Source organism: Ranitomeya variabilis, chromosome 6 (assembly GCF_051348905.1).
Source record: "Ranitomeya variabilis isolate aRanVar5 chromosome 6, aRanVar5.hap1, whole genome shotgun sequence".
Taxonomy (NCBI): domain Eukaryota; kingdom Metazoa; phylum Chordata; class Amphibia; order Anura; family Dendrobatidae; genus Ranitomeya; species Ranitomeya variabilis.
In genome coordinates this window covers 524764235-524780560 of record NC_135237.1, presented here as the reverse complement: position 1 = coordinate 524780560, position 16326 = coordinate 524764235, and the positions used below count along the sequence as shown (strand labels likewise).

At 39.8% G+C, this 16326-nt stretch overlaps 1 protein-coding gene across 1 annotated transcript in view; it reads right to left on the bottom strand.

Moving 5' to 3' along the window:
* Positions 1-2801: 2801 nt before the first annotated feature.
* TRHR (thyrotropin releasing hormone receptor) overlaps positions 2802-16326 on the bottom strand; it is an 84107-nt gene continuing 70582 nt past the window's right edge. The window contains exon 3 of the mRNA XM_077271080.1: positions 2802-4732. Coding sequence (XP_077127195.1) covers positions 4307-4732 — 426 coding nt within the window. The 3' untranslated portion in view covers positions 2802-4306. The remainder of the gene's footprint in view (positions 4733-16326) is intronic.

Below are 16326 nucleotides of genomic sequence, written 5' to 3'. Positions count from 1 at the left end.
AGGGACCAAAAGTAATTGGACAATTGACTCCAAGGCTATTTCATGGGCAGGTGTGGGTAATCCCTTCGTTATGTCATTCTCAATTAAGCAGATAAAAGGCCTGGAGTTGATTTGAGGTGTGGTGCTTGCATTTGGAAGGTTTTGCTGTGAAGTAAACATGCGGTCAAAGGAGCTCTCCATGCAGGTGAAACAAGCCATCCTTAAGCTGCGAAAACAGAGAAAAAACCCATCCGAGAAATTGCTACAATATTAGGAGTGGCAAAATCTACAGTTTGGTACATCCTGAGAAAGAAAGAAAGCACTGGTGAACTCATCAATGCAAAAAGACCTGGGCGCCCACGGAAGACAACAGTGGTGGGTGATCGCAGAATAATCTCCATGGTGAAGAGAAACCCCTTCACAACAGCCAACCAAGTGACCAACACTCTCCCGGAGGTCGGCGTATCAATATCCAAATCTATCATAAAGAGAACACTGCCTGAAAGTAAATACAGAGGGTTCACTGCACGGTGCAGCCACTCATAAGCATCAAGAATAAAAAGGCTAAAAAACATCTAAAAAAGCCAGCACAGTTCTGGAAGAACATTCTTTGGACAGATGAAACCAAGATCAACCTCTACCAGAATGATGGAAAGAGAAAAGTATGGTGAAGGCGTGGTACAGCTCATGATCCAGAGCATACCACATCATCTGTAAAACACGGCGGAGGCAGTGTGATGGCTTGGGCATGCATGGCTGCCAGTGGCACTGGGTCACTAGTGTTTATTGATGATGTGACACAGGACAGAAGCAGCCGAATGAATTCTGAGGTATTCAGAGCCATATTGTGTGCTCAGATCCAGCCAAATGCAGCCAAACTGATTGGTCGTCATTTCATACTACAGATGGACAATGACCCAAAACATAAAGCCAAAGCAACCCAAGAGTTTATTAAAGCAAAGAAGTGGAATATTCTTGAATGGCCAAGTCAGTCACCTGATCTCAACCCAATTGAGCAGCATTTCACTTGTTAAAGACTAAACTTCAGACAGAAAGGCCCACAAACAAACAGCAACTGAAAACCACCGCAGTGAAGGTCTGGCAGAGCATCAAAAAGGAGGAAACACAGCGTCTGGTGATGTCCATGAGTTCAAGACTTCAGGCAGTCATTGGCAACAAAGGGTTTTCAACCAAGTACTAGAAATGAACATTTTATTTAAAATTATTGAATCTGTCCAATTACTTTTGGTCCCTTTAAAAACAGGGTGGCACATGTTAAGGAGCTGAAACTCCTAAACCCTTCATCCAATTTTAATGTGGATACCCTCAAATGAAAGCAGAAAGTCTGAACTTCAACTGCATCTGAATTGTTTTGTTTAAAATTCATTGTGGTAATGTCTATAACCAAAACTAGAAAAATGTTGTCTCTGTCCAAATATATATGGACCTAACTGTATATATATCATCTATTCTATCTATCTATGTATCTATCTATCTACTGTATCTATCTATCCATTTCTATCTATCTATATCATCTATCTATTGTCTATCTATTACAATATCTATCTATTATCTATCTTTATATCTATCTATTATCTATCATCTATCTATTATCTACCTATTATCTGTATATCTATCATGTGTTTTTCTGTCTGTCTGTCTAATTTATCTTTTCACCAGTAAATAATGAGACTCACACCATCGTCTTTTCTTTATTTTATTTTATAGCACAAACATAAAAACTCCAGGATGTTGAACAGAGAAGCATATTCAGATTCATCACAGTAAGCAGTATTACATGTCTGCATGTTACATCACACCAGGAGTATTTACAGCTGATATAGTCTCCTCATCACAACACAAAAAAAAATATATTTTTAAGCCCAAAAATTGCATTTACCTAAATAAACTGGGGCAATATGAAGTTCAGGATTGATGAGAACATCTGTGGAGGTCATTCATCAGCCATTCATTCCCATGTACTGTAAATATTACAAGCACAATTATCTGATGCCGTGTGTTGTCACAGCCTTGGTAGTGACTGTACAAGATATTGGCCCTAGTAATATTTTTCTAAGATTTAGAGCTCTAATACTTCAGAAAGTCCTCCTTGACTCTCCTAACCTTGCTTAGGGCTCCTCACTATCAGCCAGAGTGAAGAATCACTAATAACAAGAAGCTCCCACTCCACAGTATCAGTATCAAATAGGTGACTTGTTTATTTTTATGTGTCCCATGTAATACTACATTTCACCACTAGTGGCCACCGCAGGAGAAGTGTACTGGAGGCAGCAACTTTATTAGTGATCACAGATAATCACAAATGAATATTCTTTTAGAAATAAGAAAAGGGTCCTAAAATACTACTATTTAACCCCTTAATGACCAGAGATATTTTTTGTTTTGCATTTTTATTTTGTTGCTCCCCGTCTTCCCAGAGCCATAACTTTTTTATTTTTTGTCAAAATGGCCATGTGAGGGCTTGTTTTTTCTGGGGTGAGTTCTATGACACCATTAGTGTCGATATGTTAATATCATGGAACTGGAAAATGGTAAAAAAAAATTCCAAGTGTGGTGAAATTGCAAAAAAAAGTGCAATCCAACAGTCTGTTTGTTTTTTATTTTTACCATGTTCACTAAATGGTAAAACTGATCTGCCGTTATGATTCTCCAGGTCATTTAGGAAGTTAGAGGTTACCATAAACAACACTAGCTTTAATTTTCTTAAAATGGTTCTCCCAAGATCGACACTTCTCCCTTTGCCAATAAGGTCAGTGATAAGTGTTGGGTCTCAGCTCTCTTTGACAAGTCATATGTCTTTGAATGAATAGGTACAGTATATGTCACGCCACTCAAACAAGGTGTTTGTCATTAATGGAACCCCCCAGCGATTCTGTGATTTTTTTTATATAATATTTTTGTTCTGCCTGCGGTCACCACCAGGGGGAGCTAACTGTATACAGACAATAATGAGCTCAATAAGAACTGTAAATTCAAGCAGTGCACTCCATCCGGTGGTGGCTGCAAGAATAACAAGATAATACTCTATGTGCTGGTGTCTCGGTAAACATTGGCTACCTGTTTGCTGTCTCAATAACACAATTCTCGGACTTGTGTCTCGTAGTTCTTCTGGTTGCTCAGTTCTGATTTCTTGGGTAAATGACATAGAGCAGATGATATGGCACTCATATTGTGGTAGCAGTAAAAATACCTCACCTGGTAAGAGGTAGCCTATTAATTAGCAAAAGCTGATTGTTTTGTATCATGCTAATGATTGTCACCATTAGTCTGGGGCTAAACGATATCTTGGGCTGCAGAACAGGTCACTTGACTAAAAATATCTACTACTTCATCACAGAGCAATCAAGTGAATGGGCTCCCACCGCATCCACAACAAGCAAGTCCACAAAAATCAGACTGGTTGGATTTCTTACAACTTGCTTGTTGCGTTCACGGCACCCTAAGGTTCACCATGACACCCCAGTCACTTGCATACGCTCCGATGTAGCAATGACACAGAGCAATTTTTGACAACACCACCTGTATCACGGCCAAAGTCGTGGCGTAGTCCCAGCCTTATAAACATACAGATGTAGCAGAGCTTGTCAAAAAAGGGAAATGTAGACAGCTATGAGCTGAGGGTAAAGATATTAAAGGTCCTGTTCGCAATGGTCCAGAAAATGAGGAGACCTCCAGAGGTTTCCACAACAGTTGTCAAATCTCCTGAGCATCATCAAAGTCTCTCAAAACCTGATGGAAAGTAGTGGTTAAGTAAGGGGATTGTCGCACAGAGGTTTTCTTTTTTCAGGATTTTTTTAGAGCAGTAGCTGGCAGAGTATTTTGATGATTTTTTTAGAGCAGAAACTGAGAGGAAATTCTTCACATCCTCCTCAAAAATCTTCAAAAACTTGGAGGTTATGTTCAGTTTTCTCTAAGAAAATTCAGTAAAAAAGACTCTGTGTTTACATAGGCACTGAGCAGAAACGCTCCAAATCCTCAAAACTCCACAAAAATGGAGAGTTTCCACTCCAAAAAATCAGCAAAAAACGTAGTGTGAACACACCCTTAGGCCCCCTTCATATGTTTCCATTATGGGTTACATCATTTTTTTCACAGATACCACACGTACCCAATATAACCTGTGGTTACATCCAGTCACACATTGAATTAACACTTGGGGTGCCCAGTTAACTCCGGGGGTTTATATACAGTCCCATGTAAAATTCCAGGTCAGACACCACGGTATCAGCTTTCTTTCTGCCCCATGGTTGTCAGCTCTTCTGCGCTCCGTCCTGCCACATCTGTACGTTACTGGCTGGTTTACCTGCTATGTGGTGCTATACGTGACGTCTGCAGGTAGACACGTGTCATCGTAGGACATTTTTGCACCAGACAGGTAGGTGTCGGTGACAGTAATGTCATCCAGCTCCGTGCTGAAATGATCCGGGCTTCCCCCATTGGACGATTCCTTGATGACACTGTAGTTAAGGGCCACCCCGTAATTCGCCGGCTTCTCCGTTCGCTTCTTAGTGCACTTGCAGAGTTTCTTGAAAGCCGCTCTGAACTTCTGGGACATGAGGTTGTAAATCACTGGGTTGATGGCGCTGTTCAGGTAAATACAAATTCTGCAGAAGAGCACGAACCAATTTTCAAGGTAAGGATGGGAGAGAAAGGAATTGACCACGACCAGCGTCCTGTACGGCATCCACAGAAAGGCAAACAGAATCACCACCACAGCCAACATTTTGGTGACCTGCGGAGATAAAAAGTGAAAAAAGAAATGAGATAGTGATGTGGAATACATAGAGGTACATGACCCCACGATGTCGGACTGGACTGCCAGGGCCCACCAGTAACCTCAACTCCAGGGCCCCCACTTTTCAGCTACATGCAAATATGACTTTATTCTCATTCACAAATTTGTGTATTAATAAACTGGGTTGATTGTAATAAATAAGATTTTGCTTTTCTCTGTATATCCTGAATTTCTTGTGCCAAGTACTGGTCAGATAAAAAGCTGCAGAGAGGCCCACCGGAGGATTCTCCTGTTCTGCTGTGGGCCAGTCCGAGCCTGTGGCCACATAACGCTGCAATGTTTTACAAGGATTGGGATCTAACAGTTCTTATTATTTATCTGTCCTGACATATATAAGAATAGCGCAAATGAAATAAACACATAGAAAACAAATCATAGTGACAGATAATAATACAAAAAAGAAATGAAAATGGGGTTAGAGGTCCCTTGTACAATTTATGAAATCTCTTGTTCGGACATAGAGATTTTCCCCTATAAACTACTGCCATAAAGTAGTGATATTTAGTACATAAATAATACTACCCCAAAGTGCTCATTAACTGTACTATAATATGTCCCCAGCAGTGCTTTACAATACATGAATAATATCACCATCCAGTGCTCACTAACAGGTCACCAACGGTGCCATATTGTGCCTAAATAACACTAGCATACAAGCTAAGTAGCAGCGCCATAATGTGCTCCAGGGCTGCCATATAGTGCCTAAATAACGGTGCCATATGGTGGTTACATTATATCATACAGTGCTATGTAACAGCAAAATAATATTTCCCAGCAGTGCTGTATAGTGATTAAATAACAGTATCTTAATTTGTCCCCAACAGTTCTTTAAATAATACCCCCATACAGTGATAAATAACAGTACCTTAATATGACCCCAAATGTCATATATTGCTTAAGTAATACCACCATAATATATCCACAACAGTGCCATATGGTGCTTAAATAATACTAACATAGAGTGCTAAATAAAAGCTCCATAATATGCCTCATAAGTTCCATATACTGTTTAAATAACTATAATTTGTCCTCAACAACGCCATGTGGTGGTTACAAAATACTAACATACAGTGCTAAATAAAAGCACCATTAAAGGTAGTGCCTTTTTGGTGGTTAAATAATGCTGCCATACAGTGCTATATAACAGCAAAATAATATTCCAAACCAGTGCCATTAGGTAATTAAATAACAGCACCTGAATATGACCCCAAAATACCATCATTCTGCTTTTTACACTCATGCAGAAATGGCGGCATGCTCCATTGGGCATTGTGTTAGTCGTGTTAAGGAGTTACTTTGCGTGGAAGCTGTATAGAGCACCATATGGCGGCACATGGGGTGACTACAGTACCTTAACATGACCCCAAATGTCACATAGTGATATAGTGCTTAACCCCTTAACGACCGCCGATACGCCTTTTAACGGCGGCAGTTAAGGTTACTTAAACCACAGCGCCGTTAATTAACGGCGCTGTGGAAAAAGTAAATAGCGCCCCCCCAGAGTCGGATTTTCTCTGGGGTCTCGTTAGGGCTAGGGTTGGAGCTAAAGTTAGGACTAGGGTTGCCGCTAAAGTTAGGGTTAGAGTTGGGATTAGGGTTTGGATTAGGGTTGGCATTAGGGTTACGTTTTGGATTAGGGTTAGGTTTGGGATCAGGGTTAAGGTTAGGGTTGGGATTAGGGGTGTATTGGGATTAGGGTTAGGTTTGAGGTTAGGGTTGAGATTAGGATTAAGGGTGTGTTGGATTTAGGGTTCTGATTAGGGTTATGGTTGTTTTGGGGTTAGGGTTGTGATTATCGTTAGGGTTGTGATTAGGATTATGGATCGGGTTGGCATTAGGGTTAGGGGTGTGTTGGGGTTAGGGTTGGAGTTAGATTTGGGGGGTTTCCACTGTTTAGGTACATCAGGGGGTCTCTAAACACCACAGCCAATTTTGCGCTCAAAAAGTCAAATGGTGCTCCCTCCCTTCCGAGCTCTGCCGTGCGCCCAAACAGTAGTTTACTCCCACATATGGGGCATCAGCGTACTCGGGATAAATTGTACAACAACTTTTAGGGTCCAATTTCTCCTATTACCCTTGTGAAAATAAAAACGTGGGGGCTAAAAAATCTTTTTTGTGGAAAAAAAAATATTTTTTATTTTCACAACTCTGCATTATAAACTTCTGTAGAGCCCTTGGGCATTCAAAGTTCTCACCACACATCTGGATAAGTTCCTTGGGGGGTCTAGTTTCCAAAATGGGGTCACTTGTGGGGGGTTTCTACTGTTTAGGTACATCAGGGTCTCTGCAAACGCAACATCATGCCCGCAGACCATTCTATCAAAGTCTCCATTCCAAAAAGCGTTCCTTCCCTTCCGAGCTCTGCCATGCGCCCAAGCAGTGGTCCCCCCACACATGGGGTATCAGTGTACTCAGGACAAATTGGAAAACAACTTTTGGGGTCCAATTTCTCTTGTTACCCTTGTCAAAATAAAAATTTGGGGGCTAAAAAATCTTTTTTGTGGAATTTTTTTTTTTTTTTTTTATTTTCACCACTCTGCATTATAAACTTCTGTGAAGCACTTGGGCATTCAAAGTTCTCACAAGACATCTAGATAAGTTCCTTGGGGGGTCTAGTTTCCAAAATGGGGTCACTTGTGGGGGGTTTCTACTGTTTAAGTACATCGGGGGCTCTGCAAACGCAACATCATGACCGCAGACCATTCTATCAAAGTCTGCATTCCAAAACGGCACTCCTTCCCTTCCGAGCTCTGCCGTGCACCCAAACAGTGATCCCCCCCCACACATGGGGTATCAGTGTACTCAGAACAAATTGGACAACAACTTTTGGGGTCCAATTTCTCTTGTACCCTTGTGAAAATAAAAACTTGGGGGCTAAAAAATCTTTTTTGTGGAAAAAAAAATATTTTTTATTTTCACGACTCTGCATTATAAACTTCTGTGAAGCACTTGAGCATTCAAAGTTCTCACCACACATCTAGATAAGTTCCTTGGGGGTCTAGTTTCCAAAATAGGGTCACTTGTGGGGGGTTTCTACTGTTTAGGTACATCAGGGGCTCTGCAAACGCAACATAAACGCCCGCAGACCATTCTATCAAAGTCTGCTTTCCAAAACGGCCCTCCTTCCCTTCCGAGCTCTGCCATGTGCCCAAACAGTGGTTTACCCCCACATATGGGGTATAATCCTACTCAGCATAAATTGCACAATACATTTTTTGTTCCAATTTCTCCTGTTACCCTTGTGAAAGTAAAAATTTGGGGGTGAAAAATCATTTTTGTGGAAAAATATGATTTTTTTTATTTTCATGGCTCTACATTATAATAAGCTTCTGTGAAGCATTTGGGGGTTCATAGTGCTCACCACACATCTAGATAAGCTCTTTTGGGGGTCTAGTTTCCAAAATGGGGTCACTTGTGGGGGGTTTCTACTGTTTAGGTACATCAGGAGCTCTGCAAATGCAACATGACGCCCGCAGACCATCCCATCAAAGTCTGCATTCCAAGCGGCGGTCCTTCCCTTCCGAGCTCCGATGGGTGCCCAAACAGTGCTCCCCCCACATATGGGGTATCACCGTACTCAGGAAAAACTGGTCAACAGATTTTGGGGTCCAATGTCTCCTGTTACCCTTGAGAAAATAAAAAAATGCAGGCTAAAAAATCATTTTTGAGGAAAAAAAAAGGATTTTGTATTTTCACGGCTCTACTTCATAAATTTCTGTGAAGCACTTGGGGGTTTAAAGTGCTCACCACACATCTAGATAAGTTCCTTAAAGGGTCAAGTTTCCAAAATGGGGTCACTTGTGGGGGATTTCCACTGTTTAGGCACATCAGGGGCTCTCCAAACGCGACATGGCGTCCGATCTCAATTCCAGCCAATTCTACATTGAAAAAGTAAAACGGCACTCCTTCTCTTCCAAGCTCTGCGGTGCACCCAAACAGTGGTTTACCCCCACATATGGGGTATCGACGTACTCAGGAGAAATTGCACAACTTTTGTGGTCTAATTTCTCCGGTTACCCTTGTGAAAATAAGAATTTGTGGGCGAAAAGATCATTTTTGTGTAAACAAATGCGTTTTTTTATTTTCACGGCTCTACTTTATAAACTTCTGTGAAGCACTTGAGGGTTCAAAGTGCTCACCACACATCTAGATAAGTTCCTTAAGGGGTCTAGTTTCCAAAATGGTGTCACTTGTGCAGTGTTTCCACTGTTTAGGCACATCAGGGGCTCTCCAAACGCGACATGACGTCCGATCTCAATTCCAGCCAATTCTGCATTGAAAAAGTCAAACGGCGCTCCTTCTCTTCCAAGCTCTGCGGTGCGCCCAAACAGTGGCTTACCCCCACATATGGGGTATCGGCGTATTCAGGAGAAATTACACAACAAAATTTATGGTTAAATTTCTGTTTTTACACTTGTGAAAATAAAAAAAGATGGTTCTGAAGTAAAATGTTTGCAAAAAAAAGTTAAATGTTCATTTTTGCCTTCCACATTGTTTCAGTTCTTGTGAAGCATATAAAGGGTTAATAAACTTCTTGAATGTGGTTTTGAGCACCTTGAGGGGTGCAGTTTTTAGAATGGTGTCACACTTGGTTATTTTCTATCATATAGACCCCTCAAAATGACTTCAAATGTGATGTGGTCCCTAAAAAAAAATGGTGTTGTAAAAATGAGAAATTGCTGGTCAACTTTTAACCCTTATAACTCCCTAACAAAAAAAAAATTGTTTCCAAAATTGTGCTGATGTAAAGTAGACATGTGGGAAATGTTATTTATTAACTATTCTTTGGTACATATCTCTCTGATTTAAGGGCATAAAAATACAAAGTTTGAAAATTGCAAAATTTAATACATTTTCGCCATATTTCCGTTTTTTTCATAAATAATCGCCAGTAATATCGAAGAAATGTTACCACTAACATGAAGAAAAATATGTCATGAAAAAACATTCTGTGAATCAGCAGGATCCATTGAAGCGTTCCAGAGTTATAACCTCATAAAGTGACAGTGGTCAGAATTGTAAAAATTGGCCCGGTCATTAAGTACCAAATTGGCTCTGTCACTAAGGGGTTAAATAATACCAACATAATATATCCCCAACGGTGCCATATGGTGCTTAAATAATACCGCACACTGTTGAATAACCATACCATAGTATGTCCCCAAAGTGCTGTATAGTGCTTAAAGAGAATCTGTCAGCAAGATTTTGATATGTAATATGAAATCAGCAGGAGATAGAGGCTGAATCACAGAATTCAGGGATGTGTCACTTGTCAAAGTGCATACTATTGTTTAATAACTGAAGAATTTATCACAAAAAGATTAACTTTACCAAACTAGTCCGACACCCCCCCCTCTTATGATATTATCTATGGACTTTGTACACTGAGAGCCTGATGTGGGCGGAGTTAGCTGTGGTGTGGGCGTGGCTAGCTTTCTCAGCTCTGCTTCATTCTAAATCTAAAAGCTCTGATTGTGTCAGAACTGCTGCACCCAGTAAACTAAGTGATACATCGTTGGATTCAGCTTCTGTTTGCCTACATTACACTGCCCTCATAGGAGGTCGCTGCTGACAGATTCTCTTTAAATAATGCCACCATTCAAGTGCTTAATAACAGTACTATAATACAGTATATACATATAGCATAAGTACATATAGTTATTGTATTATATCAAGATGCACTGCTTAAAGGTTTTGCTTGTTTGTTTGTTTTTTAAAGAAAAAATACATATAATATTCTCTCCATATAATCTGTGATAGATGTTTATAACTCTGGACTCCAACAATCACTACCAAAATGATATTGTCAGTACAGCTGGACCCTGGAATTATCAAATTGTGGGAGTCTCAAAGATTTGTCGTCACTGAGCATACATGTAAACCCTGGGCTGTGAATAACTGGTAAATTTCATTAAAGGGACTCTGTCGGCACAGAATGACTGTTCAAACCAAGCACAGACACTCGGTGCATCATGCTGTGGCCAATCATTTACTGTACACCTTAGCACCTGATTGGTTTCCATCTGTCTCTGGCCTTCTATCCTGAGCTGTCAATCAAAACAGAGATGGGGTAGTATAGAGGGAAAACAAGCAGGGGGGAAGGTGTATGTAAATCATCGACCCGCCATAAAGCACAGAGAGGCGGGACTTAGTTTGAAGAGTCATTCGCTGCTCACAGAATCCCTTTAATGGTATGTGCACACAACATATTTGTCAGGAGACAAAAAATGGCCACTTTCAAGCTGAAGACGCTTCGGGAATCTCCTTTTCTCTGGCATTTTGTGAATCTGAAGTGTTTTTTTTTTTAGCGTTATTTGGTAATTTTCTCTTTGTTTTTTCAAAGATTCTTATTTCCTGTATTTTCAGCCATCTGTACTGGTGTTTTCTGCATGAATTTTTTTTTTACAGTTTTTATAAATTCATCAATGAAGAATCTGCTAGTGTTTTTTAAAGCAAAATCACAGACCATATTCTCGACAAATCACCGGGGCGTTCTCTGGACGCCGTCCCCTTGATATCTGTTATACAGTACGGAGCATCTGGCTTCTTTGGAAACCTGAAGCATTTAAAAAACGCTCAAAAGACTGAACCTATGATCTACAAGTCATTTTTTTTTTTACATAGAAATGGATGTGTTCATTATTTTGAGCTTTTTGTTAGCGTTTGTTTAGGAGGGATTGGGAGCGGACCCGCCTGGGAAACAAAAAATCGTGCGCGCATACCCTGTATAATGACAGTAGTAAATGATGGAACCATTTGGTACCCACATAATGCCGCCATATAACGCCAAAGTTCAGAATACTGCTATACCATGACATGTGCAATACAACTGCAAAAAATGATATTGTGCGAACTGCATAGAACAAACATGGAAGCGTGAGTTTGAGCTTTTACACTCATGCAGAAATTACGACATGTTCCATTGTCTGGAAGTTGTGTAGAGCACCATATGGCAGCACTTGGAGTGACTATAGAACTGTATAGACTGCTCGTGTCTATGGCTTTATCGCATTTTTTTTAACATTTGATGATTAGTTACTTTTGGATTTTAAGTCCAATTCTTCCTAATGTTGCTCAAATCATTAAATAAAATGTACCGCCCTTTCACCTGCTGCCGCTGCGCATCTTGAGTCTTGACTGATGAAGCAATTTTAGTATGAGGAGTAAAAACGTAAAAGGTGAAGCAACCTACAGCAACGCGGCTTTAAAGAAATCGCATCTTCTAAATGATCCACAACGTACCTGAACAATTGCAGTAAATCGACGCTTGTCACAGCACGATGCACTATAATCACTCACAGGTACAATAAAAGCCGCTATTTTGGGCACATGGCCAAGAAGCATTCACTTATAATAAAAGATTTTCAGCCATAAAAATGTATAAAAAAATGTATTGAAAAATAATTTCACCCCATAGTATAAGAGGATTGTAACAATGTAGGCGCCCAAGACTTTAAGTAATGTATATCCACATGTAAAGTCAGGGTAATTCTGCAACATTCCTGGAATAAAATGTGTATTCTTGGATCTTTTGTGCCGGTTATTACAGACTGGAGATCTCCAGTGATACTTAACCAATTCTATTCTAATATCACAATGGAGAACGGACTATTCATAGAGCGCATTTCACACTGTTCTCCTTAACGGTTACAGTGGGGAAAATAAGTGTTTGATACACTGCTGATTTTGCAAGTTTTCCCACCTACAAAGAATGGAGAGGTCTATAATTTTTATCGCAGGTACACTGTGAGAGACAGAATCTAAAAATAAAAACCAGAAAATCACAGTGTATGATTTTTACATAATTAAATTGCATTTTATTGCATGAAATAAGTATTTGATCACCTACCAACCAGCAAGAATTCTGGCTCTCACAGACCTGTTAGTTTTTCTTTAAGAAGCCTCCTTCTCTGCACTCATTACCTGTATTAATTGCACCTGTTTAAACTTGTTACCTGTATAAAAGTCACCTGTCCACACACTCAATCAATCACAATCCACCTTTCCACCATGGCTGAGACCAAAGAGCTGTCTAAGGACATCATGGATAAAATTGTAGACCTGGACAAGGCTGGGATGGGCTACAGGACAATATGAAAACAGCTTGGTGAGAAGGCAACAACTGTCAGCACAATTATTAGAAAATGGGAGACACACAAGATGACTGTCAATCTTCATCGGTCTGGGGTAAATGCAAGATCTTGCCTCATGGGGTAAGGATGATTCCGAGAAAGGTCAGGAATTAGCTGACCTACATGGGAGGACCAGGTCAATGACCTGAAGAGGCAGTCTCAAACATTAACGTTAGTAACACACTGCGCCGTCATGGATTAAAATGCTGCAGGGCACGCCAGGTCCCCCTGCTCACGCCAGCACATGTTCAGGCCCATTTGAAGTTCAACAATGACCATCTGGATGATCCAGAGGAGGCATAAGAGAGAGTACTGTGGTCAGATGAGACCGAAATAGATATTTTTTGGTATTTACTCAACTTGCCGTGTTTGGAGGAAGAAGAAGGATGAGAACAACCCCAAGAACACTATCCTAACAGTGAAGCATGGTGGGGAAAACATCATACTTTGGGTGTGCTTTTCTGCAAAGGGAACAGAATGACTGCATATTGAAGGGATGATGGCCTATAACCTCCTTCCCTCAGTAATAGCATTGAAGATGGGTTGTGACTGAGTCTTCCAGCATGACAATGACCCGAAACACACAGTCAGGGCAACTAAGTAGTGGCTCCATAAGAAGCATTTCAAGGTCCTGGAGCCAGTCTCCAGACCTGAACCTAATAGAAAATCTTTGGAGGGAGCTGAAACTCAATGTTGCCAAGTGACAGGCCCGAAACCTGAAAGATCTGGAAAAGATCTATATGCAGGAGAGGCCGAAATCCCTGCTGCAGTGTGTGCAAACCTGGTCAAGAACTACAAGAAATGTCTGACCTCTGTAATTGCAAACAAAGGTTTCTGTACCAAATATTAGGTTCTGTTTTTCTATTGTATCAAATATAGTTCATGCAATAAAATGCAAATTAATTATGTAAAAATCATAAAATGATTTTCTGTTTTTTATTTTTAGATTCTGTCTCTCACAGTTGAAATGTACCTACAATAAAAATTACAGACCTCTCCATTCTTTATAGGGGAAAAAACTTGTAAAATCGGCAGTGTATCAAATACTTATTTTCCCCACTGCACCTGCCTGTTCTATCTGGCACCAGCTCAAAGCGGTCACCTGTCAGTGATTTTGAGGCTCCATGTCAACAGAGCAGCTTTTCCTCTTCCTTGCTGCTCTGTTCAACATCATGCTGAGTGACAGTTGGCTCTCCGCAGTTGGGCAGTGGGAAGCAAGCTGCCAATCAGCATGGCATTGGCAGACACGCCCCGACAACAGAACAGAGTGGAAGAGAAGCTGCTGCACTGTTGACTTGACATCAGGGAAACCACTGAATTGCCAGCAGGAGTGGTCTGTGACAGCTCTGTGCAAGCAGAGATTGGCGTCAGGTACAACTATGTTCTTGAGAAAAATGCATCTTTTTTTTTTCTATTATGTTCCCTTTCTTGAAATACAGTAAATTCGCTTGTAATCCACACATAACTGTATGAGTACAGTTCAGCAATCAGGAAGTCCATAATTTCACATACCAAAAAAATGAAAACTATAGACCATGCAATGTGCTAAAAAAAGAATGTAAAAAAATGCACACAAAAATACAATGAAAAAAATGCCAGAAACCTAATTTAGCTAATATGCGCTGAAAATCTGCAGTATAGAAAGTGAGCTAAATACTCATCAGGGAAACTTAGCCTTAAAGTTTACAGTAGGTAGGTTGGTTTAAAAAAATAGAAACAAGTCATATCACCAAAATTCCCCAGATTATATGCAAAAACTACCACAAATTGTTGATTTTTTCCCCTGCAATGCGGATTCCAAATCTACCCAGGAAACATGTCAGTGAGTGCACTAGCAGGCAGAATAAAGGCTGATTTCACCCTGATTTTAGCATGAAAATGCATTGTAATCAGGGTGAAAAAAAGCAGCAATATAAACATGATCCTATGCTCGGGATTTCACAATTTACAATGTGGTAACTCAGCATCAAAATTGCCAACAAATTTGCATGTAACCCATTTTGTGTTTTTAACCCACATAATTTCTGGATTAGTTCTTGTTTTACAGATTACGGCTATGTGCACACGTCAGGATTTCTTGCAGAAACGCGTTTTTTTCGCGTTTTTTGTGCGGTTTTTTTTTTGCGGATTCTTTGCGTTTTTTTCCGGAGGTTCCCAATGCAATAATATAGTGGGAAATCCGCAAAAAATCCGAAAAATTAATGAACATGCTGCGTTTTTTACCGCAAACATATGCACAAAAATCACGGAATGCATTATAAATGATGGGATGCTTATGTATGCGTTTTTTAAGCATTTTTATTGCGTTTTATAGCGAAAAACGCGAAAAAAATGCAAAAAATCCTGAACGTGTGCACACAGCCTACTAATTGTTTTTTTGATTAGTACTTGTTCAGTGGATTATTCCTTGTACTTTGAATTAACAATTATTTTTTTGTATTAGTACTTAATCTGTTGATTAGTACTTGATCTGTGAATTAGTACTTGTTTTTAGGATTAGTACTTATACGTGAATTATTACATGTTTTAGGATTATTTCTTGTTTTTGGGTTAACACTTATTCTTTGGATTAGCATTTGGTCTGTGGATTAGTACTTGTTCTATAGATTAGCACTAGTTCTATATATTAGTACTTGTTCTATGGATTGGTACTTGTTCTGTTGAATAGTTCTTGCTCTTTGGAGTAGTACTTGTTCTGTGTATTAGTACTTGTACTGTGGATTAGCATTTGTTCTGTGGATTATTACTTGTTCTGTGGATTAGTACTTGTCCTGCGGATTAGTCCTTGTTCTGTGGATTAGTACTTGTCCTGCGGATTAGTCCTTGTTCTGTGGATTAGTACTTGTTCTGTGGATTAGTACTTATTTTGTGGATTAGCATTTGTTCTGTGGATTAATCCTTGTTCTGTGGATTAGTATTTGTTCTGTGGATTAGTACTTGTTCTGTGGATTATTCCTTGTACTTTGAATTAACAATAATTTTTTGTATTAGTACTTAATCTGTTGATTAGTACTTGATCTGTGAATTAGTACTTGTTTTTAGGATTAGTACTTATACTGTGAATTATTACATGTTTTAGGATTATTTCTTGTTTTTGGGTTAACACTTATTCTTTGGATTAGCATTTGGTCTGTGGATTAGTACTTGTTCTATAGATTAGCACTAGTTCTATAGATTAGTACTTGTTCTATGGATTGGTACTTGTTCTGTTGAATAGCTCTTGCTCTTTGGAGTAGTACTTGTTCTGTGTATTAGTACTTGTACTGTGGATTAGCATTTGTTCTGTGGATTAGTACTTGTTCTGTGGATTAGTACTTGTCCTGCGGATTAGTCCTTGTTCTGTGGATTAGTACTTGTCCTGCGGATTAGTCCTTGTTCTGTGGATTAGTACTTGTTCTG